Source organism: Homalodisca vitripennis, chromosome 4 (genome assembly GCF_021130785.1).
Source record: "Homalodisca vitripennis isolate AUS2020 chromosome 4, UT_GWSS_2.1, whole genome shotgun sequence".
Lineage (NCBI taxonomy): Eukaryota > Metazoa > Arthropoda > Insecta > Hemiptera > Cicadellidae > Homalodisca > Homalodisca vitripennis.
The window spans coordinates 172,588,004-172,614,380 of NC_060210.1; the positions used below are offsets into that span (position 1 = coordinate 172,588,004).

General features: G+C 34.8%; 1 protein-coding gene across 1 annotated transcript in view; it reads left to right on the top strand.

Annotated features, from left to right (window-relative positions):
- LOC124360646 (spectrin alpha chain-like) overlaps positions 1–16,671 on the top strand; it is a 112,003-nt gene extending 95,332 nt beyond the window's left edge. The window contains 4 exon segments of the mRNA XM_046814453.1: positions 6,898–6,952; positions 9,097–9,475; positions 10,437–10,603; positions 16,018–16,671. Of these exon segments, the coding sequence (XP_046670409.1) occupies positions 6,898–6,952; positions 9,097–9,475; positions 10,437–10,603; positions 16,018–16,146 (730 nt within the window). The 3' untranslated portion in view covers positions 16,147–16,671.
- The last annotated feature ends 9,706 nt before the right edge of the window (positions 16,672–26,377 follow it).

Here is a 26,377-nt window from a genome sequence, read left to right on the forward strand (position 1 = left end):
CTGTCATTGGCTATATGGGAAGTGTCATACAAAATATTTCTTACACATTCCACATTGAGCTCCTTTAAAATATTCTAAATTTACTGTCCTCCCTTGTCCAGCCTCAACTCAAATATTACTTTAACAACTGGTAACATGATATGCTATTAACTGTTATTCAGTGAATACATCCATTAGAACCAGTGTACCTTGATGTAATTCAGTGGCTGGGCAATGTTGACATTTATCAGGTATATCATCTACCTAATATATACCTTAGACTCAGTGTAGCCTATATTGGTATTTCTCAAGATACGAGTAATTAACAATGGCTAGATTGCAAATCATAGCACACTGATTTAAAAACTTATCACATGTCACAGCTACTCTGGTTAATTAGATTAGTCATCCAGGTCAGACTAGGGGGGGGGGGGGACTTAGTTCTGTCCTTGGTTGCCACGATATTAATTCAATAAAATTCTAATTGTGAATTCAATAACTGTCTACTAACAAATTTTATTAGATAAAAAGTTGTTTTATTAGATTTGAAAGAAAAAGGTTGCACTATTGTTTTACTATTTGTCTCAAATGTGATGTGCTGATGGAAAAGTACATTTTTACATTACACAAATAAGTTATTCCTTAGGCTCATAAGATTTATTTAAACAGCTCATGTACATGTTTCCAATAGAAATCCTATCAATTTAGAATGTATTAATGATTGTAGTAAAACATATTATTAATTATGGTAGTAATTAATTCAGTTGTATTTCCTCTTTTCAAAAGTCTCAGTAAATTAAAGAAAGTGTACAGTATAAATATATTGTACACATATATATATATAGGATAATCCACAACACACACACACACATATATTGTGTATATATATACTTATATATAATATTATATATATATATATATATATATATATATATATATATACATATATACAGTAGTAGATCCAAGAGGTAGTTAAGGGAAATTACGTCGTTTATGTGTTTGTTTATTGATTAAAACGTAATTTACAATATATTTGTTGTGGGTCGCATCACTCTGTCACCGCTCCGTGTATTTTGGTGACATGAACTTGATTGTTTGTATATAATGTGTCCTCACTTATCTACAGGATTTGAACCTGGGCTATCTCTAACTCAGACCCAAAGTCCAACGACTTTGATCCCTCGGCCATCGGCACTCCCAAATTCTATTGGAGATATTTTTACCTTGTAGTAAAGAACTAAATTTTGTAAACAAAAGTTATTAAGATATTCCTAATAATAATAATAATTATTATTATTATGAAGTCTTAACCCTTTGAACGCCGATTTAAATTTAGTAATTTTTTAGATTACGCTCATTTAAGGTAAAAAAAATAAAAATGAAAAATTCCTTGAAGCTAATTTTTTTAATCATTCCTAGATGACTAATAACACACAAAAAAAAGTAAATTTTTACAATAATGTAATACTTTCATTAAAATAAACGACATTTTAAATAATAATGGAATATTTCAATAAAAATCAAATTCAATCAAATGGTTACAGAGTAAGTAATCAAATACATGTGATAAAAAAAAAACATGGGCTATGTACATGAATATGAAAAACAAATAATTTTCTTTCCTTTGTTTAAAGGTTATTTTTGACGATGGAAGGATTGTGAAGGAAACAGGATTTTTCCGGACATTTGCCATCGTTCAGTGAAACAAGAAAACAGGTACACTACGTTTCGAGATCTGCAATCTGATCTCTTCTTCAGGTAAAGAAACTAACCTAATACATAATTACAAACTAAGTTAAAATAAACAAATCTTTACTAAAGCGTTGTGGCACGCCTAAGTCAGGAATTCACAACCTACATGTTGTTGTCACTTCACTAACACTAAAGACATGCACTTAATACAAAACTATACAAAACACTAATCATTAAAAACTAAACTACGGAATACAGGTCACCAATGCGTCTTCACTGTCTACTGACACCTACGACTGACCAGAGGGACTAGCCAATGGCAATCGTGACGGCTGGCTAAAACAAGATGGCGGAAAATACAAGGGAAGGGGAACAGGAATGGGCCCTTTCGTTATTATTTGGTTCATGCGCGAGATGAACTTCTTAAAAAACCATATTGTGACTCGCGCATTGGTTTATTACAAATATCCGATCCGTTTGATACTTTTGGTTTTCTCTTTAGTTCATTTTTTAGAATTGGCAACCAAACGCGGCCTAATTCTCGACTGATGGTTGACTGATTGGTTGGTCTGCCAATTTAATGTATGTTGCCTCAAATTAATTTCCTTTTGAAGAAATGTGGTTCCCGATGTATTATGTGGGCTTCATCCCAATTCATATGATGGTCTTCGGACCAACAATGGTTGTGCAATTTTTGACTTTTCTGTGAAACCCTTTCTCGTGTTTTCTTTGTGTTCTTTATATCACTTACGTTTAGTGGTCTTTTTGTCTCGTCTATGTATTCCCCTATTGCAGCTACATTTTTATACTGTAAACACAGTTTTTGGAATCCTGTGTGCCATATTTTTTTTGGTTTTGTTTTTACGAGACTTTGTCTAAGAGTGTTGTGTGTTTTAAACGCGGTTCTAATGTTGTACTTTCTACTACTCTTCTAATTTTCTCCCGCCTTAATCCCGGCACATAAGTTGGATTGACATAAACGCAAATTTATCACAATTCTGTTTTTCTGACTCAGGAATTGATTCTTCTGGTTCGTTTGCACTGTATTAATTACTAATTGAGGGTATCCATTGCTTCTGAGATCCGATTCAATTTTCTTAAATTCTTCTTTTAGTCCATCTTTATCTGAGCACAAGCTCTTTGCTCTATCAAACAACGAGTAGGCTACTCCTTCTTTGACAGATTTTTGATGGTTGGATTGATAATTTAAAAATATTTTCCTGTGTGTGTTATCTTTCGAAAAACAGTTGTCTTAAGGACATCCCCTATCTCTTTATTACACTACACATCCTCCAAAAAGGGAAGCTTGTTTTGGACTTCCACTTCCATTGTGAGGCGGATGGAAGGAGGAAATACTATTAATGTGATTCAAAAAATTATTTATTCAATGTCTCCATGAGAAAAAATAACAAAAGGTATCATCCACATACCTCCACCAAATCTTCGGTTTGAAAACTGAGCTGAAGCCAAAGCTTTTCGCTCGAATTCCTCCATAAAAGATATTGGCGAAAAATAGGAGACAGTGGAGAACCCATTGCCATCCCCTCATCTTTGACGGTAAATTTTACCCTCTAACTCAAAAATAATTGCATTGAGTGCATAGTAATGAACCAATGCGGAGTCACAATATGGTTTTAAGAAGTTCATCTCGCATGAACCAATAATAACGAAAGGGCCCATTCCTGTTCCCCTTCCCTTGTATTTCCGCCATCTTGTTTTAGCCAGCCGTCACGATTGCCATTGGCTAGTCCCTCTGGTCAGTCGTAGGTGGTCAGTAGACGAGTGAAGACGCATTGTGACCTGTATTCGTAGTTTAGTTTTTAATGATTAGTGTTTTGTATAGTTTTGTATTAAGTGCATGTCTTTAGTGTTAGTGAGTTGACAACAACATGGTAGGTTGTGATTCCTGACTTAGGCGTGCCACAACGCTTTAGTAAAGATTTGTTTATTTTAACTTAGTTTGTAATTATGTATGTAGGTTAGTTCTTTACCTGAAGAAGAGATCAGATTGCAGATCTCGAAAACGTAGTGTACCTGTTTTCTTGTTTCACTGAACGATGGCAAATGTCCGGAAAAATCCTGTTTCCTTCAAAACAAATAAAGTGAAATATGCTGATCTTAATGAGTTTACAAGTTCTGATGATAGTTTTAGTCAGTTGTATGGTAAACTTCGAAACACAAATCAGGATGAAGTCATGGGGTCTCGGGACATGACTTGCAGAAGTACATTGTTCTCCTTTCGTAATCCATTTCTTGATACAAACAACACATCTCCTGGATCCTTAGAGCTCTTTTCCCATAAAATTGTTGCTTGCTTTTTTCTTGAGGAAACATTTAGAGTTGGTCTACCACGACTTTCTTCGTTGCGTACGTAGATGTACTCTATCTGCTACCAAGTCGTTTCTAACCAAACTTTTCCTAAAATCTTTATGGGTAAGTGGTTTTTTTCCAGCTGCTTCTTTGAACATTTTTGTATAATAAGTATAAGAGTTTGACAATGACCACTTTTAAAAGCCAAAAAAAAAAACTTACGGTACCTATTTCTTCGTACGGCCTCATGAACTGATAAGACGCAGATAAAAAATGGTCGCTTCTATCAACTGCTCCCATTCTTTTGGTATAGTCTGTTACTACATCTGGTTTAGGGGTTGGCAGGATTATTTGGCCACTTACTTTGTTACAAGGCTCTCATTATTACGTCTGCTCTCACTTTTCCCTTCGTACTCAAACATGTGCACAACCCTTTTATCCTTCCAGGACAAGACCAATAAATCTCCTTTTCTTTTGGAGAGGAAACGTCTCCTTTCTTGAGCTTTTTACCATCAGCTTTCAAATTAGGAGGCATACCAACCCCTTTCGGTTCGGCATAACAGTACCAGTTAAAAAACACAACCCTAAATCAAGGAGTTCTTTAGCAAGTTCAGGGCTTGTGTTCCCCCCCCCCCCCCAACGTAACGGTCTGTATAAAAACTTGTAATCCTTACATAAGGGTTTTTAGGATCTTTCTGCAAAATTGACTCACAAAGCACTTTTACGATTTGTGTAGTCTTGAGAAGGGTATAGAATTAGGAATTAGGGTTTGCTTCCCATAATAAGGTATAAAATTGTATATATACCCATTTGTACTGTCTGAAATTACAAAATATTTTTATTCCAAATTTAGTGGGTTTCTGTGGATTGTAGACTCTGAAAGATACTTTTCCCTTGAAAGAAATAGTTACTTTCGTTCCACAGCTACATATTTACTAGTATTATAAAATAGACCACACTTTTCCCGTATGTGATCTACAAATGGCTGAATCAGGTATCCTTTGGGTTTTGCATCACCCTGACCCTACTTCATGATAAAAGTGAATGTTCCAAAAATAGGTTTAAAAATTCATTTTTTAGAAAAAAAAAACATCGCTGGAAAAATGGGATTTACTATCCCATTTTGTAGAAAAGTATGCCTCAATTGAAGTCAGTGGCATCAAAACCCATGTTTATAATAATGCCAATAAAAGCTTTGGAATCACAAGGGATTTATATATCTACCCATTTGTTTACTCGTGCATGAGGAGAGTGAGTTGTTATCTTTTCGTTTGTTGGCTTAAATATTGGTTTCATCACAAATAAAATTGTACTATGTCATCATTCATAAATAATTCAAAAATATTCTATGGGTTTGGTGTTGCTGTCAAAATAAGATGGTAAAACTGGACCATGATTCACATTATAAATTGGTATACGTTTAGATGGCCCCCAGGATCGTCATTTGTAACATTGATCCATACAGATGTAGGCGTAGGTTGAGCATTATTGTGCAAGGTAGGACTTCTTACCTGTTGCTGACATAGGTCTAGGCCTAATACTTGTGGTGTTGTTGAACATTCACATCATCATTATCGTCACTGTCAGTATAATTGTTTTAAAAGAGTATCACTAATATCATCTTCATCCACATCATTGTAAGCACTAGAAAACGTGAGCATTCAAAACGTTAGCAAACAAAATCGTCATAATCAGAAATCGTTCAGGGTGATGAGCCATAAATTACACAAACAGACAAAACAATTAAAAACTTGATTTTAACACAGAAAACACTGGTAACAATAACTTTTTACAACTGTTTGTATAAGGGAATGACAAAGAAAGAACACTTCCCAAAGGCACGATGCAGTGCTCCACTGACCAGTCAGGTAATGGCGGATAGTATCGTCATCGGCGTACAGACGGGGAGAGGGAGAACAGCTGCCAGCAACAAAAAAATGTATTGTTTAGCTACTGCGGGCCAGCTGACAGCTGCAACTGGATTATTTGGTTTCAAGCCAGTACATTACTTAGTATTGTGGCTTATATACTGAGCTTATAAACTTCATAAACAGTAATAAAATATATTTATATCGATCGGCGGATTATTTCGTCTTCGGCGTTATAAGGGTTAATAGTTAGATACAAAATAATAGGCGTCGGTTTTGCTATGGATGATCCACAGTTATGATAGAGCTAGGAGAAGTTACAATATATTATCTAATAGGAGAAGTTACAATATATTATCTTAACAGTTCAGAAGTTTTAATTGGTACATATAAATATATAGTTTACAGTTTCATAATACTACGTTATGGTACTATGAGCAAATATTTATTGTATATCCGAGGCATGTTGAGAAAATAAGTGTACTGGGGCTCTTAAGGCAAGAGGGAAATTTTTTTCCCCCATGCTGGATACACTGCTGTAAAACATGATTCCTCTCCTCCATAGACAGGTACGAGGTCAGTAGGTTGAGAACTGGCATGCAACAATATATTTTTAAAATCCAATCAATACAATCTCCTGTCAAAAATATACTGCATCATCCGTTTTCTCATTTGGAAAGAAAAAATTGCAAATGGTGGAACTGAGAAAAATTTATATCCATAGAGTTTGTAGTGTCTGAAAAACTCTTGCTCGGCCTCCACTCGATTCAACTTGTGTTGACATTATCAGACTGTAGTTCACTCAGTTGTTTCCTGATTTCATTTTGATTCACAAGTTCAAACATTTGATCTGTTAAATGGCCATGAGAGCCTTACTTTCTGAATATGCCTTGTATAATTATTTATCACTACTAATGAGAAAACGTCCTATTTAAAAATACTTAGATATTGTAGAAAAATAATTGAAGCTACTACTTTTATGAATATAATCAGGGGAAATTATAATTTTTGAAGTCTTATTTCATTCTTTAATGGGTTTTTTTTTCAGAACATCAATGATGGAAGGTTCTGGGTCTCTTGAACAGCAGTTAGAAGCTACAAAGGTAATACAATTAATGTATGGATATTTTACCCTTATATTTGGAGAGTTGTGTTGTTTAAATTAATCACTTAAGGAAAATCTTACTAAAAAATAGCCACATACCTTTTCTAAACACAGAGTAAACAGACAAAACGTTTCTTAATGGTTTCATGCAGAGTTATAGGTGTTTTAAGTTAATAATGTGATCCATTGTGAGTGAGGCCTACAGAAAAATGCCTGAGTATATATTTGTGTATAAGAAATATGACTGAAACTTTTCTTATGCGTATCAATTTATAATTTAGTTTTAATAAGTCATTTGCTTAAGTAATATTTAATAAAATATCATATCATCTCCTTAGATCATAATTCATATGCATAATCTAAGAAAGTGATAGTGTAAAAAAGTTGTATCCTTTTCTTTACCCATATTTCATTGACCTGGTTACAAATGTACAGACATTTACTAATTTAAATGCCTATAATTCCTTGTGGAATAATCTTTCTATCTCTCCTGCCTTTAGGAAAGATATCTTACAGAGTTGTGAATACGAAATTTTAAAAGAATTTACGGCAACCAAAAACAAATAATTCATAACTTACAAACCATTAAATTCAATGGCATCACAATTTATTATTTTATTGTAATCTTTACTATTCAATTTCAATTTCACTTGTGCAAAGTTATATATAAAACACAATCTAATTTAAAAGAAAAATTTAGATTATTATTACGATTTTTATTAAAATATTAAACTAGGAAATCTTCAAAAGAGTACATGGATTTGTCTACAAAGTAGTATATTATGTTTTTCAACAAATTTATTATCTGTTATCTATCACCTTTGTTTTAAAATGGAGTCACATATTATAAAGTTTGCATCATGCATATAAAATTATCTTAAAATTCTAAATTGTGTGGTTGGATCAAAATATCTCTTTTATACCGTCTATTCTATCATATAAAAATTAATGGTGTTTGTGTGTTACTCAATCAGCGTAAAATGTACTGAAATTTTACATGGACATCTGAGGGTCCCTGGTTAACATATAATAGGCCTATTACTATTTTAGAAAAAATCTCTCTGAGCTACGCCTCACTGTTCTTGAAAAGTACCTTTTTGGCATAATCAGCAGATAGTAAATGTGTTTTTAATCACCTGTCAAAATTCAAAAATAATAAATATAATAATTTATATATAATTATACTATATAAATATTGTATAATTATTTATATACAGTAATTTATTTGAACAGGTGATGATGAAGGTGTATTGTTGTCACAGTCAGTTACACTTTACAAATGTAGTGTTACGAGCAGAAGCTTTTCTTTGTCTGGATTTGTTTTTATTCGATTTTAATCTACTGCAGTAAAATGCAGTATAATTTATTACATCATAAGTGTGTTAACTGAAAAGCTAAGGACTTCAACTTTAGTGTACCTTTAGACTTAGAATTTCTCCACACTGGCCTAAAATAGCTCAAAATTGTTACTGAAATCGTTGAAGCTATTCAACAAAATATCATGAAATATTAGAGAGAAATTTCAGACGTACTTATATATAAAAAACAGGTACGTGTGAAATTGCGTGTGAAGCCTGGGTAACTACTAGTGTTTTATAAGAATGACTTAGGTGTCCTTTTGGTACTTATTGTTCACTACAAACATAGCAGCTTAAACTAATTGTGGATCAATTTTTGTGGGTGTGAATTGACTTGTGTGTCAGTAGCAGAACAGTAATGCCCTGCTGCGTCTAACCGCTTATTGTTTATATTCGATGTGCACATTGAACAGGGTTCTCGTATATAAGCAAGACAGACATATTGTTTTCTATATACTTAAAAAAGATATAAACTATATTAATTCATGAATGTAATACCAATACCCTGTAAATTGTATAGATGTTGTTTATTCAGCATAAACATGTTGAATAACCACAGAAACACTGTTGTCAATCGGATGAATATTGTTATATTTCAAATATGTGTCGGGTGTTGTTATTTCTTAAAATGAAGCATTTCTTTAGCAGTAATATTGAGATACCAACTCTGTAATTGATAATTCAAAGTTTATTACCTTAATCAATTTGCATTTTGGTTTATATTCTTGCTTTAGTTCAAAATTATAAGTATGTGCATCCGTAAGTTATGGTTTTTATTGTGCAGAGAAAAGCAGCTGAAGTTAGGTCAAGAAAAACAGATTTGAAAAGAATTGAAGATTTGGGAGCAATTCTAGAGGAACATCTAATTCTGGATAACCGTTACACTGAACACAGCACGGTGGGCCTGGCACAACAGTGGGACCAACTGGACCAGCTCGGCATGCGCATGCAACATAATCTGGAGCAGCAGATACAGGCCCGCAACCAATCAGGTGTCAGTGAAGACGCTCTCAAGGAGTTCTCAATGATGTTCAAACACTTTGACAAGGACAAGAGTGGACGACTCAATCAGCACGAATTCAAGTCCTGCCTTCGAGCCCTAGGATACGACCTTCCAATGGTTGAAGAAGGCCAGCCTGATCCTGAGTTTGAAGCTATTTTAGGTAAATTAAAATGTTTGATACAGCCAATTTTCCGCAACCATTTGTCAGTCAAATTAATCAATGGTTCAATCAATTATCATTCTGTGGCTTATAAACATTCTTGGATTTTGAAAATGTAATAATATCCTATAAAGCATGTTTCAGTGACAATTATTTATAGAGCTTTTAAATTTAATTGATGTAATATGAAACACAGACATTTTTCCTTGTTAAATTGTGGTAGACATTGTAATTTTAATGTCTTCCAATGCCAATTTAATTTCATTCAAGTAAATTTATAATAACCATAAATAAAAATCATGTTCTCCAGCTAAAATACATGATTAATGAAAGATTCACGTAAAAAGTTTTTGTCAGTAATACTTAAAAATATTTTGTATTATCAGACAACTAATACTTAAATATTTTGTATTATCAGACATAACTAATACTTGTAGTTAGTTCACTGTCCGTTTGAAATGTGAGGGTATTAATTACTTAGGAATAATTTAGTTGAGATGTGTTTGCTTGAACTTACATGATCGTAATATTGATACTCAAAAACCAAATTTCATCTGATTATGGTGAATTAAAACGGGTGTTATGAAAAATATGTTTTGTGACAAGAAAAGAAAACATAAAGTAAAAGAAGGACTGTGATGATTGTAGTCTGACGTGGTATTAACATTTTATCAACATATTATCACCCTTTATCTACCAGCAAACTATCAATTTCATCGTTAAAAATATGACCTGGAAATGATAGATTTCATTTTTTTCAATTTGGCAATAAAACAGTTTAGTGAAAAGAATTGCAGAAACATGTATTCAACGAATGAAATTGATACTCAACAATTAGACCAAAACTAAAATTGTAGTGTTTCACTTGATTTTAAATGTGTGCTTCCATATCTCCAATATTTTTGTTTATATAATGTTATGGCTTAGTACAGTTTCATCAATTGATTTATTTCTTTTACAGATGTAGTTGATCCGAACCGAGATGGCTATGTTTCTCTCCAAGAATACATGGCATTTATGATAAGCAAGGAAACTGAAAACGTACAAAGCTCTGAAGAAATTGAGAATGCGTTTAGAGCTATCACTGCTGGTGACCGGCCATATGTCACTAAGGAAGAGCTCTATGCGGTAAATACGATAACAATATATTTTTTTAATATTAGACTTAATCCAGTCTATAATGTATTCTGTAAAATAACAACTAGATTTCTCATCCTTATGGATTGAAAGTGCTACATCATGACTTAATTCTTCACACAGCTTTAGGTGTTACGGCTGTGAATGTGGTCTCTACCTTTTTTTTAAAGTAGAAGAGGCACATCTTCTATTCTTCTGTTTCTATGGATCTTTCCTACAAGTACATTGTTGATTCTAAAACAACACTTACATCCTTATTTTTAGTCTTAGCATTATGGGATGTCTTCTTTGAAAGGTGTAATTAATATGTAACCAAACTTTTTTTAGATTTTTCAATATTTTTATGGTTTTTAAATAAGAAATCCTGGGATAAATGAATGCATTTTTCCGCAAAGCATAAATTCCAATCCTGGCTATTTCAAAACACAATATTAATTTCAATGTGCTTTTTCATACAATACATACAAACTGACTTGATATGTTTTCATGATGTAGAGACTTCAAACTTCAGGTGCTTCTTTTTGAGGACATATGTCTTGTCGCAGGATCGCATAAAAATCTAGCCGACTGCCAATAAAATTATTGGTATTTTAAATTCTATTATTATTTCTCTTTTTGACAAAGCATGCTTCAATGGTAAATAAACGATTAAATCAAATAATACCCAGTGATCAAAAGGACTCAGTCAGTGTGGTATCAGAAAACGGCAGCGGTAGCCACAGGCAATCATTATCTACTGCTTTAAAACAAAGTTAAATAGATTAAGATTTATCAGTGCATTATTTGCCTACAGGAATCTATTGTCATATTTCTTGTGGCATAATATGAAAATTTTGGCTTTGGAAAAACAGCCCTCTTCAGTCCCGGTCCAAGTTCCTTGAAAATGAAATGAGTTGTGATTAGAACTGTAGGTTTTAGGCAGAAAAACAAATAATTAATTTGTTTAATTAGAAAGAAATCTAATAATTATTAAACTCTGCCAATACTCAAAATGATAGTGGTCCCAGGAAACAGTGAAATAAAGATGGTTTTAGGTAAAACCAACAAACTACCTATTAACTACACCTTACCTGGAGTACTGTAAGTGATCCTCACACAATTATTATAAATCTTAATTTGAAGACTTAAGAATAATGTTCAAGTACCTGACTTCCACATAACTGACCTAGATAATGATGTCTAGAGTAACCAAGCTTAATCATTACAGCCACAACATATCTAGTATAACTAAAGCTTAAGAAAATCATTTTAATCATTTAAGATTGAAATATCTCTACAAAAAAAATTAAATGAAGAATACAAGTGCAGTAATTACTAACACATGTCAAACTGACTACTGCAGCTTAACCTCATTACAACCAGCTCAGCATTTATAACTTGTGATAAAACCTGCTGAATACTGCAGCTGTGTACTTAGTGATCTTGTGTAACAGATCTAACTGTCTGGGTCCCTTGTGGTACTTGCACAGTCGCAGTAAAATATTCAGGGATTAAATGCACTGGCCCTTGTGATATGTGGCACCATGCAGGCTGTCAGAATATTCCAGAAAAGTCTCTGAAAAAAATGGACAGATAGTGAAATTAGCGCAACCCCATATAAAAGTGACAAACATTTGACTGTTTTCCATCAAAACACTGACAGATTACAGAACAAAATAATTGAAATAATTAATCATCTACTACAAGATATGAAACCCTGACATGATTGTCTTAACAAAACGTAGAAACTCTTCTGAAAAGATAAAAAAAAGAACAACGCTTATCAGTTTATCGCTGATAGCAGTGTATTGCAGGGAAACTCATATCAAATGCGGAGTTGAAATTTACAGATATAATAACTTAAGGAATGAAACTCTAAATCTGGAAATAAAAAATTTTAGCATACCCCTCATTTGCGAGGCTGCTGGAATAAAAATAAGTCTCAGTAATTTTTATACTAGGATCTATCGGCCACCCAGCCATCTCCAAACAAGCTCTAGACATTATTGCAGACATCACTGACTCACTTCCAATAACTAACTCACATATTCTAGTCATAGGAGACTTAAATATTGACAATTTAAAAGATTCGTCCGTAAGGAATCTGCTAATGAAATGAAGCATATAATCCTCATGACAGTTTCGAGGTCAGTAGGTTGAGAACTTACATGCAATAATATATTTGAAAAATGTCAATCCAATCTCCTGTTAAAAATACATTGCGTCATCCGTTTTCTCATTTGGAAGAAAAAATTCCAAATGGTGGAGCTGAGAAATTTATCTCCATGGAGTTTGTAGCATCTCAAAATCTCTTGCTCGGCCTCCACTTGTATTGTCTAGTTATGTCATCTTTTTTGGGACACACTTCAAAAACAGTTTCTGATATCCATTGGATTTCTGTGATGGTTTGATGTAGCTGAGATATGGAGATTTGTGAAAATATCACACAAAGTTTATCCGCAGTCAATCTGCAACCGTTATGGAGTGAATTTTCAAATTTTTCAGTTACAGTTGAAGGTCTTTCGCTTCTCTGATCATCATGCACAGACATACTACTATTTTTAAACTCGCCACATAACTTGGAAGGAAAACTTACATGATTTGTAGCTTTATCACCATATACAGTTTTTACCTCATTATAAATCTTAACTGGAATTTTCCCTTTGAAATGAGATAATGGATGACACCACATATTTAGAAAAAAAAACTATGGCTTGTCAAAAATATCACTCTGGTCATGAGAGCCTTACTTTCTGAATATTCTTTATATAATCATTAAAAACTACTAATTATGAAAACTTACCTATTTCAAAATACGTACATTAATCCTTAGATATTGCAGATAAAAGCTGAAGTGAGCCTGACGTTATCGGACTGTAGTTTACTGATTTCATTTTGGTTCTTAAGTTCAAAAATTTGATCTGTTAAAGATTTAATGTGATCAAAACATTGACAACAGTCACTAACACGAGTATTACCACTAATAACGTCACTAGGACCGGTTGCTTTATTTACAAAGCATGAAACTTTAGCTACATTCATCACTACATTTTATTCCATCAGAACTTTTGGTTACATTTTGCAATAGCCACATTTTTACTTCACATACGTGCCCGCCATTTTTTCAGTGAACTGTACTATGATTGAGGTAAGTGTATGAAAGGACTGTGTGGTTCACAGCCGTAGGCTTGTCACCGTGAAAGGCTTGTTACAGCCGTAATTCAGCCAATTACATCTAAGGGGTGTAACTCTGCCCCTTACCGAGTTTTCTCAGACAGAAATATCAATGTTCTTTATGAACTTTTAGATTCAGTTGATTGGGATAATATTTTATTATACGAGGATATAAATGACCAGTACTCGTTATTCCTCAGTCAACTATCATCCTGCTTTAACCAGGCCTTTTCTTTAGTCACATCGGAGCGTAAAAAACGTAAAAGACCTGGTTGGTTGACAGGAGAAGTTCTCTTGGCCAGAGAACGTCTCAAGGACCTGTACATTCTGCAGCGTGACTTTCCTTCTGAACAGCATAGGACATTGTATAAGGTCAATAAGAGAAACTACAAGTTACTAATTTCATCTCTGAAAACATCTCAGATCGAAAGCCGTCTGAATAAGAGTAAAAATGTTGCCAAAACTGCATGGAAAATAGTGTCTGAGAACTCTGTAAAGCAAACAGCTAGAAAAAGACATTCAGGAGCTACAAGATAGTGGAGCTGCAGTCTCTGACCCACGTCAAATCGCTGAAATGTTTAACAATTTTTTTTATGAGTGCCCCACTGGCTAGAACCATAAATGGAACAAATAGTTGCACTAACAACTCTTCTAAAATAAACAACCGTCCATCAAGTTTCTTCATAGCCCCAACAACGCTCCTTGAAATGTGCAATACTATTTCATCTTTGAAAACCAGTTCAACACCTGACGTTTTTGGAATGAGTCTTTCAATAATTAGATGGGTTGCTTCACCCTTAAGCCCTCCTTTAACTCAATTGTTCAACAGCTCAGTTCTTCAAGGGAAGTTTCCGTCGGATATGAACGTTACCGTCATTCCGGTTTTCAAGAAAGGCAGTAGGTCTTTGCCTCAACAGTATCGTCCCTTATCAATTTTACCAACCATCAGCAAAGTCTTCGAACGTCTCATTCATGTTAGACTAACAGACTTTCTAATCAGAAATTCCATTCTGAGTGACACTCAATTTGGATTTGTTCCTTCTAAATCCACCACCGATGCTATTGCCCAATTTTCCAAATATGTATTAACTCATCTTAACAATCAGAATCACGTAGCTGGTGTTTTTTGCGACCTCACGAGAGCGTTCGATACAGTTAACCATCTGAAACTCCTTAATAAGCTTGAACTCTACGGCATCAGAGGTTGTCCCCTGCTGTGGTTCAGGTCCTACCTTTCAAATCGTTACCAGAGTGTTCAGGTTACCTTGGTTCATTCGCAACAATTTATTCCTTAATGTTGGCAAAACATCCATTCTTCACTTTTGATCTCAGACAGTTTCTAAGGGTTTTGTTGCTTTAGACGAGGTTGACATCATTGAGGTTGATTCAGTATGTTTCTTGGGCGTTCATCTGGATGCTGGTTTTTCTTGGTGTCAGCATGTAGAGGCCCTATGCTCTAAGCTCAACTCTGTATTGTTTTCCTTAAGGTGTCTTTCCAATTTCCTGAAAAGTAGTGCACTGATAATGGTATATGATGGTTACTTTTCCCCTGTGATGTCATATGACATAACGTCATGGGGAACTGCTTCATCTTCTCTGTTACAAAGAGTATTCAAATTGCAAAAGAGGGCTATTCGTTTAGTGTTTGGGTTGAGGGGCCTGGAGAGCTGTAGGCAAGTGTTTCACCAAGAACGTATACTAACCCTCCCCTCCATTTTTATTTATTCCGTTTCAATTTACACTTTTAAACACATTACCGATTTTCATACCCACAATCATATATATCCCACCAGAAATAAAAATAGTTTAACAGTACCCCACCATAGTAATAATATGTTCCACAAATCAATAGAATATTTAGGACCTACAATTTATTATAGATTACCAGATTATTTAAAAGCCAGCACTCCACTTGCATCTTTCAAAAACAACCTAAAAGACTTTCTTGTGAAAAACTGTTTTTACTCACTCTCTGAATTTTTGTGCCCCACCCAACCGTGCAAGTAAAAATATCAGTAGTACTGTTTTTCAATATATTTCTTAATTTGTAGTTTTACCAGATGTAACAATAACTTTAACAAGAATATTTTTAGTATTTAGTTATTTATACATATTGACCATTCTCGATACATGTTAATGTCAATGAGAAATAAATGATTTTGATTTGATTTTGTTCAAACTTCAATGTTTGATTTTCATGTATACCTGTGTAGTTAGTTACACTAATAAAGACATGTATTCTTATTCTGCAGAACCTGACAAAGGAGATGGCTGACTATTGTGTAGCCAGGATGAAGCCCTACGTAGACCCCAAAACTGAGAGGCCTATAACAGGGGCACTGGACTATATTGACTTCACTAGAACCTTATTCCAGAACTAACGCTTTTGCTTCCTTGCCTTCAAAACATTTATTATATTTTATAGAGTCTTATTTATATATTATATGTAGGTTTAAGCAAATGTTATGAGTATTATATCTGTGTTTTGAGTGAAATGCATATTAGTATAAAATAAATTTTATTTAAGAACATTGTTTTTAAACATTTGATACGTAATTGAACTTGTAGTTTTAATCCCAAACCTAAGCCAAAGTTTATTTTTTTCATTTGCATTTATCGTTATCGAATAAAAATGGGAATAATGTAAAACATTACCCAGTAATTTTGTAAAGTGTTAATTTTTGTAACTTATTTAACTTGTGATAGGTTTGTAATTGACTACAACAGTATAGTACTGAAACTTATATAAAGGCAGCTATACCATTGCTACTCAAAACCATGCAAATAAATAAATGTTATACTTCCACCCATTGACAATTTTGCTTTTCTACACATAAAAATGAATTTCTGATTATTATTAAATCTTACTTTTATTTATTGTTGATTAAAATTTAATATTGCTTTGATGTGTTTGTTTCATTTTATTATCCTACGAAGCTAAGTTGAATTAAATATTAAGTGTGTGAATACTGAATTTCTAATTTCAATTAGTACACAATTCATGATTATTTATGATTCATTGGAGATAGACATCAGCAGTCAGTATTTTGGTTAGAGAAGTGATAGCATAACTATTTTAGATAAACCGCTCGTAAAGAAAACTGTGCAAAAGCAAATAACTGAGCAGCACCGCGTAGGGGGGGAAGAGTTGGCGAGCAATGATTATCAGCTGTGTGGATTGTTTGTTGCTTGTAGTTTTTTTACACTGCAGCTCTTTACCTGTTCTATAACTACATTTACTTTTGTAGGCCTCTACAAATTTCGCAGTTTAGTGTAAAATATTAATTGAATAGACACATGTAGCCACATACGTATCCAGGAAGCTTTCATTTTGTTGTGAGGTTAGCCACACAGTGGCAGTGGGCAGTAGAGATATGTTGTTCGGTATTGACCCATCCAATTTGAATTGGTCAGTCAGTGTTAATCAGTTAGATTTTTAAAATATGTTTTTATTTATTAAAATAAATTATTTTCAAATGAGAAAATCAATCAGCAAAACACCTTTCTGCTCACAAAAGACAGTTGATGATTTTTTTGCAGTTGATGCACAAACTACACATGATTTTTTGTGCAGATATTGTCTTGATTTTTTGTTTATTCGGAGATTGCATGTGTCGCCACACATACTCTTAAGTTGGGTATTCCATTGACTGTTGTTTGGATACCAGTTGTTATGACGGACCCAAGTTTCATCCACTGTCACAATTTTGTTTAAAAAATCCTCACCATCATCACTGTACCGCTTGAAAAAAGTCAAGCCACTCCCGAATCTCTTGGTTTTGTGCACATTAGTGAACATTTTTTGAACCCATCGGGAACACAGCTTGTGATAACTTAAGCGTTATGTAGCAATTTTGTACAAAAGAGTGCGTGAAATTTGTTGCAAATTGTCAGATAGTGCTGTCATAGTGAAACGTATGTTCTCTTGGATTTTTTCGTCAACTGCCCTTACCACATCATCGGGTATGAGAGAAGGCCAACTACTCCGATTCTCATCATGCATATTTATTCAACCGACATTGAACATTCTAAACCACTTTCTCACCATTCCATCACTCATCGTGTCTTCACCGTAAACATCTCGAAGTTGGAGATAAATTTCAGCTGGTTTCACATTCCTTGCGTTCAAAAATCTTATTACAGAATGAATCTCACAATCGGCGATCACTAATTGTCTTAAACATTTTAAACGTTCAGAGAAAACTGAAAACACAACGTAGAACAACTAAAATGGTGTGAGTCAATAGCCAGTGAACAAGGATGACTAGTAGTGCGCATGTGCGAAACACCGATTTAAGCACTAAGACGGCAGTAGAATGTAACAGTACTTACTTTCTGAACACACCTCGTATTAACCCTTTCCGCTCGGATGGGCAGCAGTGCTGACCAAATATGGCTTCTCGTAGGCTCGTATTATTTTAGCGCGTACTGTCCACTCAGATTGGATGGGCAGTGGTGCTGTCCACTATGGCGCCTGCGTGCACACAGCAGCCATGTCATTGTTGCGTCCCCACCAGCTCGGATTTATTTTCGCCGTGTCATTGATACTGTGCCTTTTAAAAAGTTAAATGGATTTAAAGGTCCAAAGGTAAATAATAATGTAGTCGAAAAGTATTAGAATGGAAATGTTATATTTCTATAAACTAACATAAGTTACAATGAGTATTAATAATATGACAGTAAATAATTATAACATGATAAAAAATAAAATTTAACTGCTTATTATTGTTCCGAATACAAATTTAACTACAGGCTAGTTGTCATCTTCTTGTTGAAATATCTGAGATGAATGGTACTTTTCAAAACAAACACCGATGTAAAGACCGGGCTCATTTTCACAAGTTTTGCAATAAAACTTCACTCTTTTCCTGGTGCCGCCTTGTGCTCTGCTGCTACACACGACGCAATTCTTCACTTTTCTACCTTCAAGAGGATATGGTAGATGAAGTTTCCCATTTAGTCGGGAAATGTCTTGCAATTGGGATGGTCTTCCTTTTTTATTTGTGTTCCTTACATCGCCAACAAGCTCTAATAACAGTAATTAATAATAATACCAGTAAAACCAGGTATTAATACTGATATATTTACACTTTTATTTACAGTTATATTTACACTGATATCTACAAAACTTCATTTACACTAATATTTAATAAAATTGCACAATACTAAGAATAATAAACAATCCGTTCTAATAATGCGTGTAGGTTAACTCACTAGTGACAATGTGGTTAAAAGCGCGCTAAAACGAAAGCCTAGAATGCAATATATACCAGATGATCAATTTCCAAGCTTTGTAATGAAACAGCTGATAGATCTTAATGCGTTGTATTAAAAAAAAAAAATACGTCAGAATAAAAAAAAAGAGTTTATAACTTGTGGTCAACGCTGCTGTCCATCCGAGCGCTAGTAAGATTATTCAACGGACAGCACAGCTGACCATCCGATCTCTGAGGACGGCAACTCTAAAAATATATGCGCGCGCTAGAGGAAATGGCGGTGGCCAACACTGCTGCCCATCCGATCTCTGTGGACATTCTAACATTACAGCTCCGAGCGGAAAGGGTTAACATAAAATATTATAGTAATGTATCTGGTAACTTACAAATAAGTTTTTTAAATCAGTTTTAATAGATATATTTACATGTATTAGATTCCTGGAACAATACATTTATTGTTATACATCTATCCATTCACTTTACGATATGCTGTTTCTTTCTCTATTCGTTCACTTTTTTGCAAGCGGATCCTTTCGTCCACTCGGTCATTCCGTTCTGTCGTTCCTTTTGTTTGGTCAACATGATGACTGGTCTTATAATACGCTCTAGCGGGAAGGCTCAGTAACTCTGCACTGAACGAGTTGCAGCAGTGAACAAGACCAACTGAGCCGGATCAGTCAGATGATCCAATAGAGCAAGCGCCTTGCAGTGGTGGGAGACTGGAAGAGTGCATCATCACATCGGTGGAGGGGTATTTACCCCCCCTCCACCCTGCGTGAACTCAAATTACTCTGTGTCTTAGTAAGCAGATTACCTATAATAGGGAGATATTTATATGACATACTTAAGAAACAATATAAAAACTGTTCTGTTTTTACTCCTGTTTTCTGCTTTAAGCATTATACAGATTTTAACGATCATATGTTAGTTTGGTTATTTAAACACATATGTGAAAGAAACGGCCAAATACAAAATAATTGAATCGTAAAAAGTGAGGGCTCTGTGGTGTAATGGTAGCACATTCACCCGGCAAGTGAGAGATCCGGGTACGAGTCCCGGTGGAGCAAGTACTTTTTGCGATTCAATGTTTATTTAAATAAATTAAATTCGGCTATTGCCATTTATACGAATTTAAATAAAAGTCATTTGACAGGTATTTGGTCTTCCGATCGTATGTTAGTTTGGTTATTTAAACACATATGTGAAAGAAACGGCCAAATACAAAATAATTGAATCGTAAAAAGTGAGGCCCATTTAAGTTTGTTATCAAAAATAATTCCCAAATATTTAATGCTCTTTACACATTGGATTGTTCCACAGTTACAAACAAGTAAATCACAGTTAGTGGAATGGAACTTTATCTCAAAAGGCAAATCGCCACCACTTGGATCAAAAAGTATCGATTTCGTTTTATTAACATTTACTTGCATTTTATTAAAATTTCATTTTTTTCATTTCATTTATTTATTTCCAAACAATTCATGAATACAAATTGACTTATAAAATAGTAAAACGAAAATTGGAATTAATACCTGCAGAGACTCCACGTCTGTGTGCAGGATTAGAGTTCTTAAGTCAGTCCAGCAGCACTAATAAACTTATTTAATTGAACTTTGCTAGCTTACATTAACATTAAATAAATGAACTTCTAAATGTGGTATAAATTTTAAACTAAAACATTGTATACATCCTACATAATATATAAGTAAAAAAAAAAAGTAAACACGACAATCTACGATATTCTATTAATTAATAAAGCTAAGGAGAGAGTTAATCCAAGAACTAAGAGAAAGAAAGTTATATACGTTACTGTCAGAATAATCGGAGCTAGTCAAGCCAATCATATATTATGACCCAGAACAGGTGCAAGGAGGCGCGTTTACCGTACTTTTTGGTTGTGTGTGTGTGTGTGCGTGTGCGTGTGCGTGTGCGTGTGCGCGCGCGCGCGCGCGTGTGTGTGTGTGTGTGTGTGTGTGTTGTGTGTGTGTGTGTGTGTGTGTGTGTGTGCTTGTGATGGAGTAAACGAACGTGTGTGCAATTTACCATTATGTGTATGGCGACTGAATGAGCGCCTCCGCTGCTGCCCAGCCCAGGCCGAGCAACCACTCGCCCACCCTCCGCTTGTATGCAGCAGCACCACCACCCTCGGCCTGCAGTACATCAGTTGGGAGATTCCTATAAAGTTGGTGAGCTAAATAAAACGAATTATTAATTTCCAAAGTGTTGTGCCGGTCTGGGAATATCAAATCCAAAATTTACTCTATTTCTTGTTAAGTATGTATGGGAACTTTCTTGGAACATTGTATTTTTATTATTACGAATATATATTAATAGGGACTTAATAAAGAGCTGTCTTATATTTAAAAACAGGAAACCGCTCAAATAATAATTCACAGTAGGATATCTTCTGTTTTTCATAAGGATAACTTTCATTATGGATCTCTGAGCAACCGCCAGCGGCTCGAGAGTAGACGAAGAGGCCGCCCCCCACGCCAGAATGCCGTACTGGCAGCGTCGACTGTACATAGGCGAAGTAAACCTCCCTACACTGACCCAGCGGACAGAACCTGCGCCAGCTGCATGAATGCATAAATCATGGTCCGAAGCCTCTTTTTTACATACTGGACGTGTGGAACCCAACTTAGCTTCCGATCGATAATTACTCCCAAGTACTTGTATTGTTCCACACGCTCAATAGTGCCACAGCCGCAAGCTATCGCACGGTGGTCACCGCAGGAGTGCATCCTCAGTTGCCTCGGTCCTGGATCGTTCTTCATGAAAATCGGTAGGTGTTTTGTTTTGTCAACGTTTACGCTCAGCACATTGTGGTCAAACCAATTCTTAATTCTCATGAGATCCAAGGACGCGTGGTCATATGCCTCCTCCCAAGTGTCACCAGTTGAAACTAAGGCCGTATCGTCCGCAAATAGAAATAATTTCCCTTTTAAATCAATTTTGACAATGTTGTTTATGTAAACACTAAACAGAAGTGGTCCTAGGGTACTTCCTTGAACTACACCCATAGCTTACAGGTATGGTGTCGCTATTAATGTTGCTGATAGAAAAACCATTTGGGTTCTATTGTTAAATGTAACTGTTAAACCAATTAAGAGCGTTGTTTTTAACTCCAATAATTTCCAGTTTTCTAATGAGATTTGTTCTATCAACGGAATCAAAAGCCTTAGCTAAGTCTAGGAATGTAACTATAACATGTTTTTTTTTCTCCAATTTTATGTGAAATTAATTTAGTAACGTCAATTAAAGCATCGGATGTATTTTTTTCTTCTCTAAAACCATACTGTTCTTTAGCTACAACGTGAAATCGATTTAGGTAACTCGCTAACTGATTTTTTTACACATTTCTCGAGAATCTTATCAATTGATGTTCAAGAGTGAAATTGGTCTATAATTACTGTGTTGTGATTTCTGGCCAGACTTATATATAGGAATGACTTTAGCGATCTTAAAAAGCGTTAGGAAAATTTTCCGGATCGTATACTTAAATTTATTACGTGGAGAAGAGGCTGTGCCAATTTGCAAAGATTGTTTTTAATTAAATTTGTTGGAATTGCATCCCAACCAGGAGCCGACCGCGCTCTTAAAGAATTTACGACACTGAAATAGTTCTTGTTGAGTGACCGGCCTCAGTTCAAACACGGCATTCAAAGCGTGGTCAGCGTCCTCGACTTCAGAAGGCCCACTGGGGTTGAGCTTGCCCGCCAACCGCGACCCCCACTGAGGCAAAAATAAACATTAAATTCGTTACATATGGTTTTCACATCTTGAGGTGTGGCCGGGCCGCCGCGGCGCACAAAAAGCTTCAATCGGGAACCGTTCCTTTCCCCCAGGGCTTCCCGCAACCTCTTTCACCACAGCCCAAAACTTCCTAGCGTCACCGGCAGTTCCCACCATTTTATTTTGATAAAAAATGTATTTAGCCCGTTTAATAGTTGCGTGGAGAGTGTTTCGGTAACGTAAATATCTATTACGCAGATTAACGTTAAAAGGTTCCTTATTCAATTTAGTATGCAATTGATCCCTACGCCTAATTGATTTAATGATTCCTAAAGTTATCCACGGTTTCACTTTTTTAAATTTGGATGTGATTTTGATTTTTTTCGTGTATATTTCTATCAGCTCCCGTAAACTTTCCATAAATCCCTCAGTAGCAGAATCTAAATCTTCATTGTCTGTGATATGGTCCCACTTTTTATCTTTTAAGATCTCGCCAATTTTTTGCCAGTCTGTTTTAAAGTAGAATGTTTCTGGGCTGTGGGAATTATATTTTTTATTATTTAGGCCAATCTGCATAATTAATAAACTGTGGTCGGTGATCGCAGTGTTTATTACATATGAGCTTGCCACCGCGCAACTGGCAAACTTTACAAAAAAGTGATCAATGCAAGTTTTACTACTCGGCCGCGTCACCTGATTCACTACTGCAACAAAACCTTTGTCATACAAGACGTCGAGATATCGTTCTTCTACGGAATTGTGGTTGGTATTTAGAATATCGCAATTAATGTCGCCAGCAAGAATGAAAAAGCTGATTGTTGTTTGCAGTGTCAGTAAAGTGACGACTAATTGCCTCGGTGAAGCGGGTAAGATTGGAGTTGGGGCTCCGATACACGGCAAGCAGCTCACACGGTGTTCCGGCCAATTGCAATGTAAGAGATAAGCTCGTGGCTACCCCGCCAGGCAGAGCTCACAACAGGTGACTGGCAACGTGTCATCTATATACACAACAAGTCCGTCGCTCTGGTTCAGGCTATTCTGCGACCGATATAGATTATAACCATCTAAGTGCATTAAATTACTTCCAGTATTTAGCCAAGCTTCAGTTAAAATAATACAGTTTAGCCTTAATTTCTAAATCTTGTAACACAACCAAAAACTCATCAATATTTTTATTATAGCTCCGAATATTCTGCTGGATTATTGTAAAAGATGAGCCGCTGTTTCGATTAACTCCTATGCCCTGTGCCTTAAAATCACTAATTTCATTAAATACTATACATTGAACTATATTACACTCATCATCACTTTGAACCATTTGATGTTAAATATTATAAATTAAAGTTAAGTTAGTGCCATCCAGCATGCTTCAAAGCACTCCTAAATGCCAATCTCTAATATGTAACTAGGTCACATTTCCGGCAATTTAATTCATTACTGAATAGAAGAAATATAAATATATACATGCAATATACACACATACACACATATATATATATATTATATATATAATATATATATATACACATACACATATATACATATACATTATATAAAACGTCATTGTTTCACTGTGTTTATTAAAGTTATGACGAAAGATGTTATTAAAACTTGGGTGTGTATGTAATATCGATTACCTTTTACTATGTGTATCTATCTCCTTCAATATAGAATGTGTTTAGATATTAGTTGCAAATGATAGAAGTTTATGGTAAACTGGCTATATTCCAGTGTGAATCCAGATTAAGAACCATATTAATCAGTTTTATAATTTAGATGCCATGATGTAAAATAGAATACATTTAAAAATAATAAAAAACTAATATGTGGAGACAAAAAATATATGGTGCATACAAACTGGGAAGTTTAGTTGTAAAATATACTATATATCGAGCTAGAAATAATTGTTTCTTAATTTGGATTAAATGGTGTCAATGTAAAAATAATAAAATGTTATGCTATAACTTTTTCCACTAGTTGACAATTAGTTATCTATATTTTTCAGTGTGTATAGTAGAAATTGAAACGGTGTGAATAAATGTATAATTATTAATTTAATTATGTAACATATTTTACTATTTATTTTATAATGTAGTTATATTGTTATTACTTATAAACCAAAATTATATTAGACTAGAGAAAAGATAGACATATGTTGGAAAAATCTTTAACCTAAAAAAATTTAGTTTGTAATTATAATTTATTTGCACAATAAATTAAAGGTCTTGTAAAGACCCCATTTCTCCCTAAATAGATCAAAATAATGAAAAATTTCCAAAAAAGAGGAATTCTTTACCATAATTGTACATACCAATTACTGCATGCTTTAAATTATTACAACAACTGAAAATTTGATATTCATGCATTAACATATATTATTTGAACTTTCGTTAATCGTATGTAATCTTGAGTAAAATTTTACCCCACCAAAGTGTGATTTTAATTTACCAACAACTCATTCATTAGCCCCAGATACAATACAGGTTACCATCCACAGTTCCTGTTTTTAATACAACTCAATTTATCAATTACGACATCAAAGAGTAAATAGGATTATTTAGATTATCCAGTAAAAAGTGATAACAATAAGTAAATAAACAAAATCGCCTATTATTACATACCTAGCCTAATGTTTTCATGAAATAAATCCTAGAATAAACATAGGAAAACAATTGACTTCTCGTCAATACAATATCTCTACAATTGCTTCAATAGATAAACCTGTAGATAAAAAGAGGCTCCAATGAGCATATTTACAGGTTTCATTAAAAAAATTTTACAAAAGAAATTATTCTTCTTCAGGTATGAAATAATAATATTATTCTTCTGTTTTGGTTCCTCCCCATAAACAAACTAAACTCTTTCATTCATTAAATTTGTCCTTTACCTTCTGTGCTACAACAGTTAGATTTATTGAACGCGTAGAGTTGACCTACTGGAGATCTAGGTAGCTGCGGCGGGAACTGTGTCTGCACGTGTGATGGCCTGGCCCCCAGCTCCTGCGTCGTTAGCTCCATGATCCTGCGCTTCATCTGGTCCAGTTGATCTTGATGCTGGATACGGAAGGTAGCACCTCCTGGGGTTTGACTTAGCCAGCACCCTCCCGTCGTTGGTCCACACCACTGACAGCATCCTCTGCCTCACTAGCTCCCTGGCGCCGTTGAACAGCTGTCTGGTTTGTGTCGTCAAATGTTCATTGATAAACACCTTCGAGTACGATGGAAAAGAGGAATGGATGTCACTGGCCAACAGTCCCTTCCTCTCGCGTGCGGCACTCATCCATATCGCCTTAGTTGACCGCGAAACGAAAGATACAACAATAGATGGCGGCCGGGTGTCACTACTCCTGCCTTGAAGTCTATGTGCAACAGATATATCCGATCGCAGGAACTCCACATTAATGACATCTGCAAGTCTGTGGAGTATGGAATATATATGTGATGTGCTCTCTTTTTGTGCGACAGGAAATACCAGAAATTAAAATATTATTTTTCCTTGTATGTTGCTGAAGATCCGCCAACTCAGCCCGCAATACATTCACCTCCCCCCTTCAGGGACCGATTCTCTCCCTTCAATGCCACAATTATCTCCACATGCTTCATCACATCTATTTTCCACGACATGTAACTTACTATTTAAGTTACCGATTTCTGTTGTAACC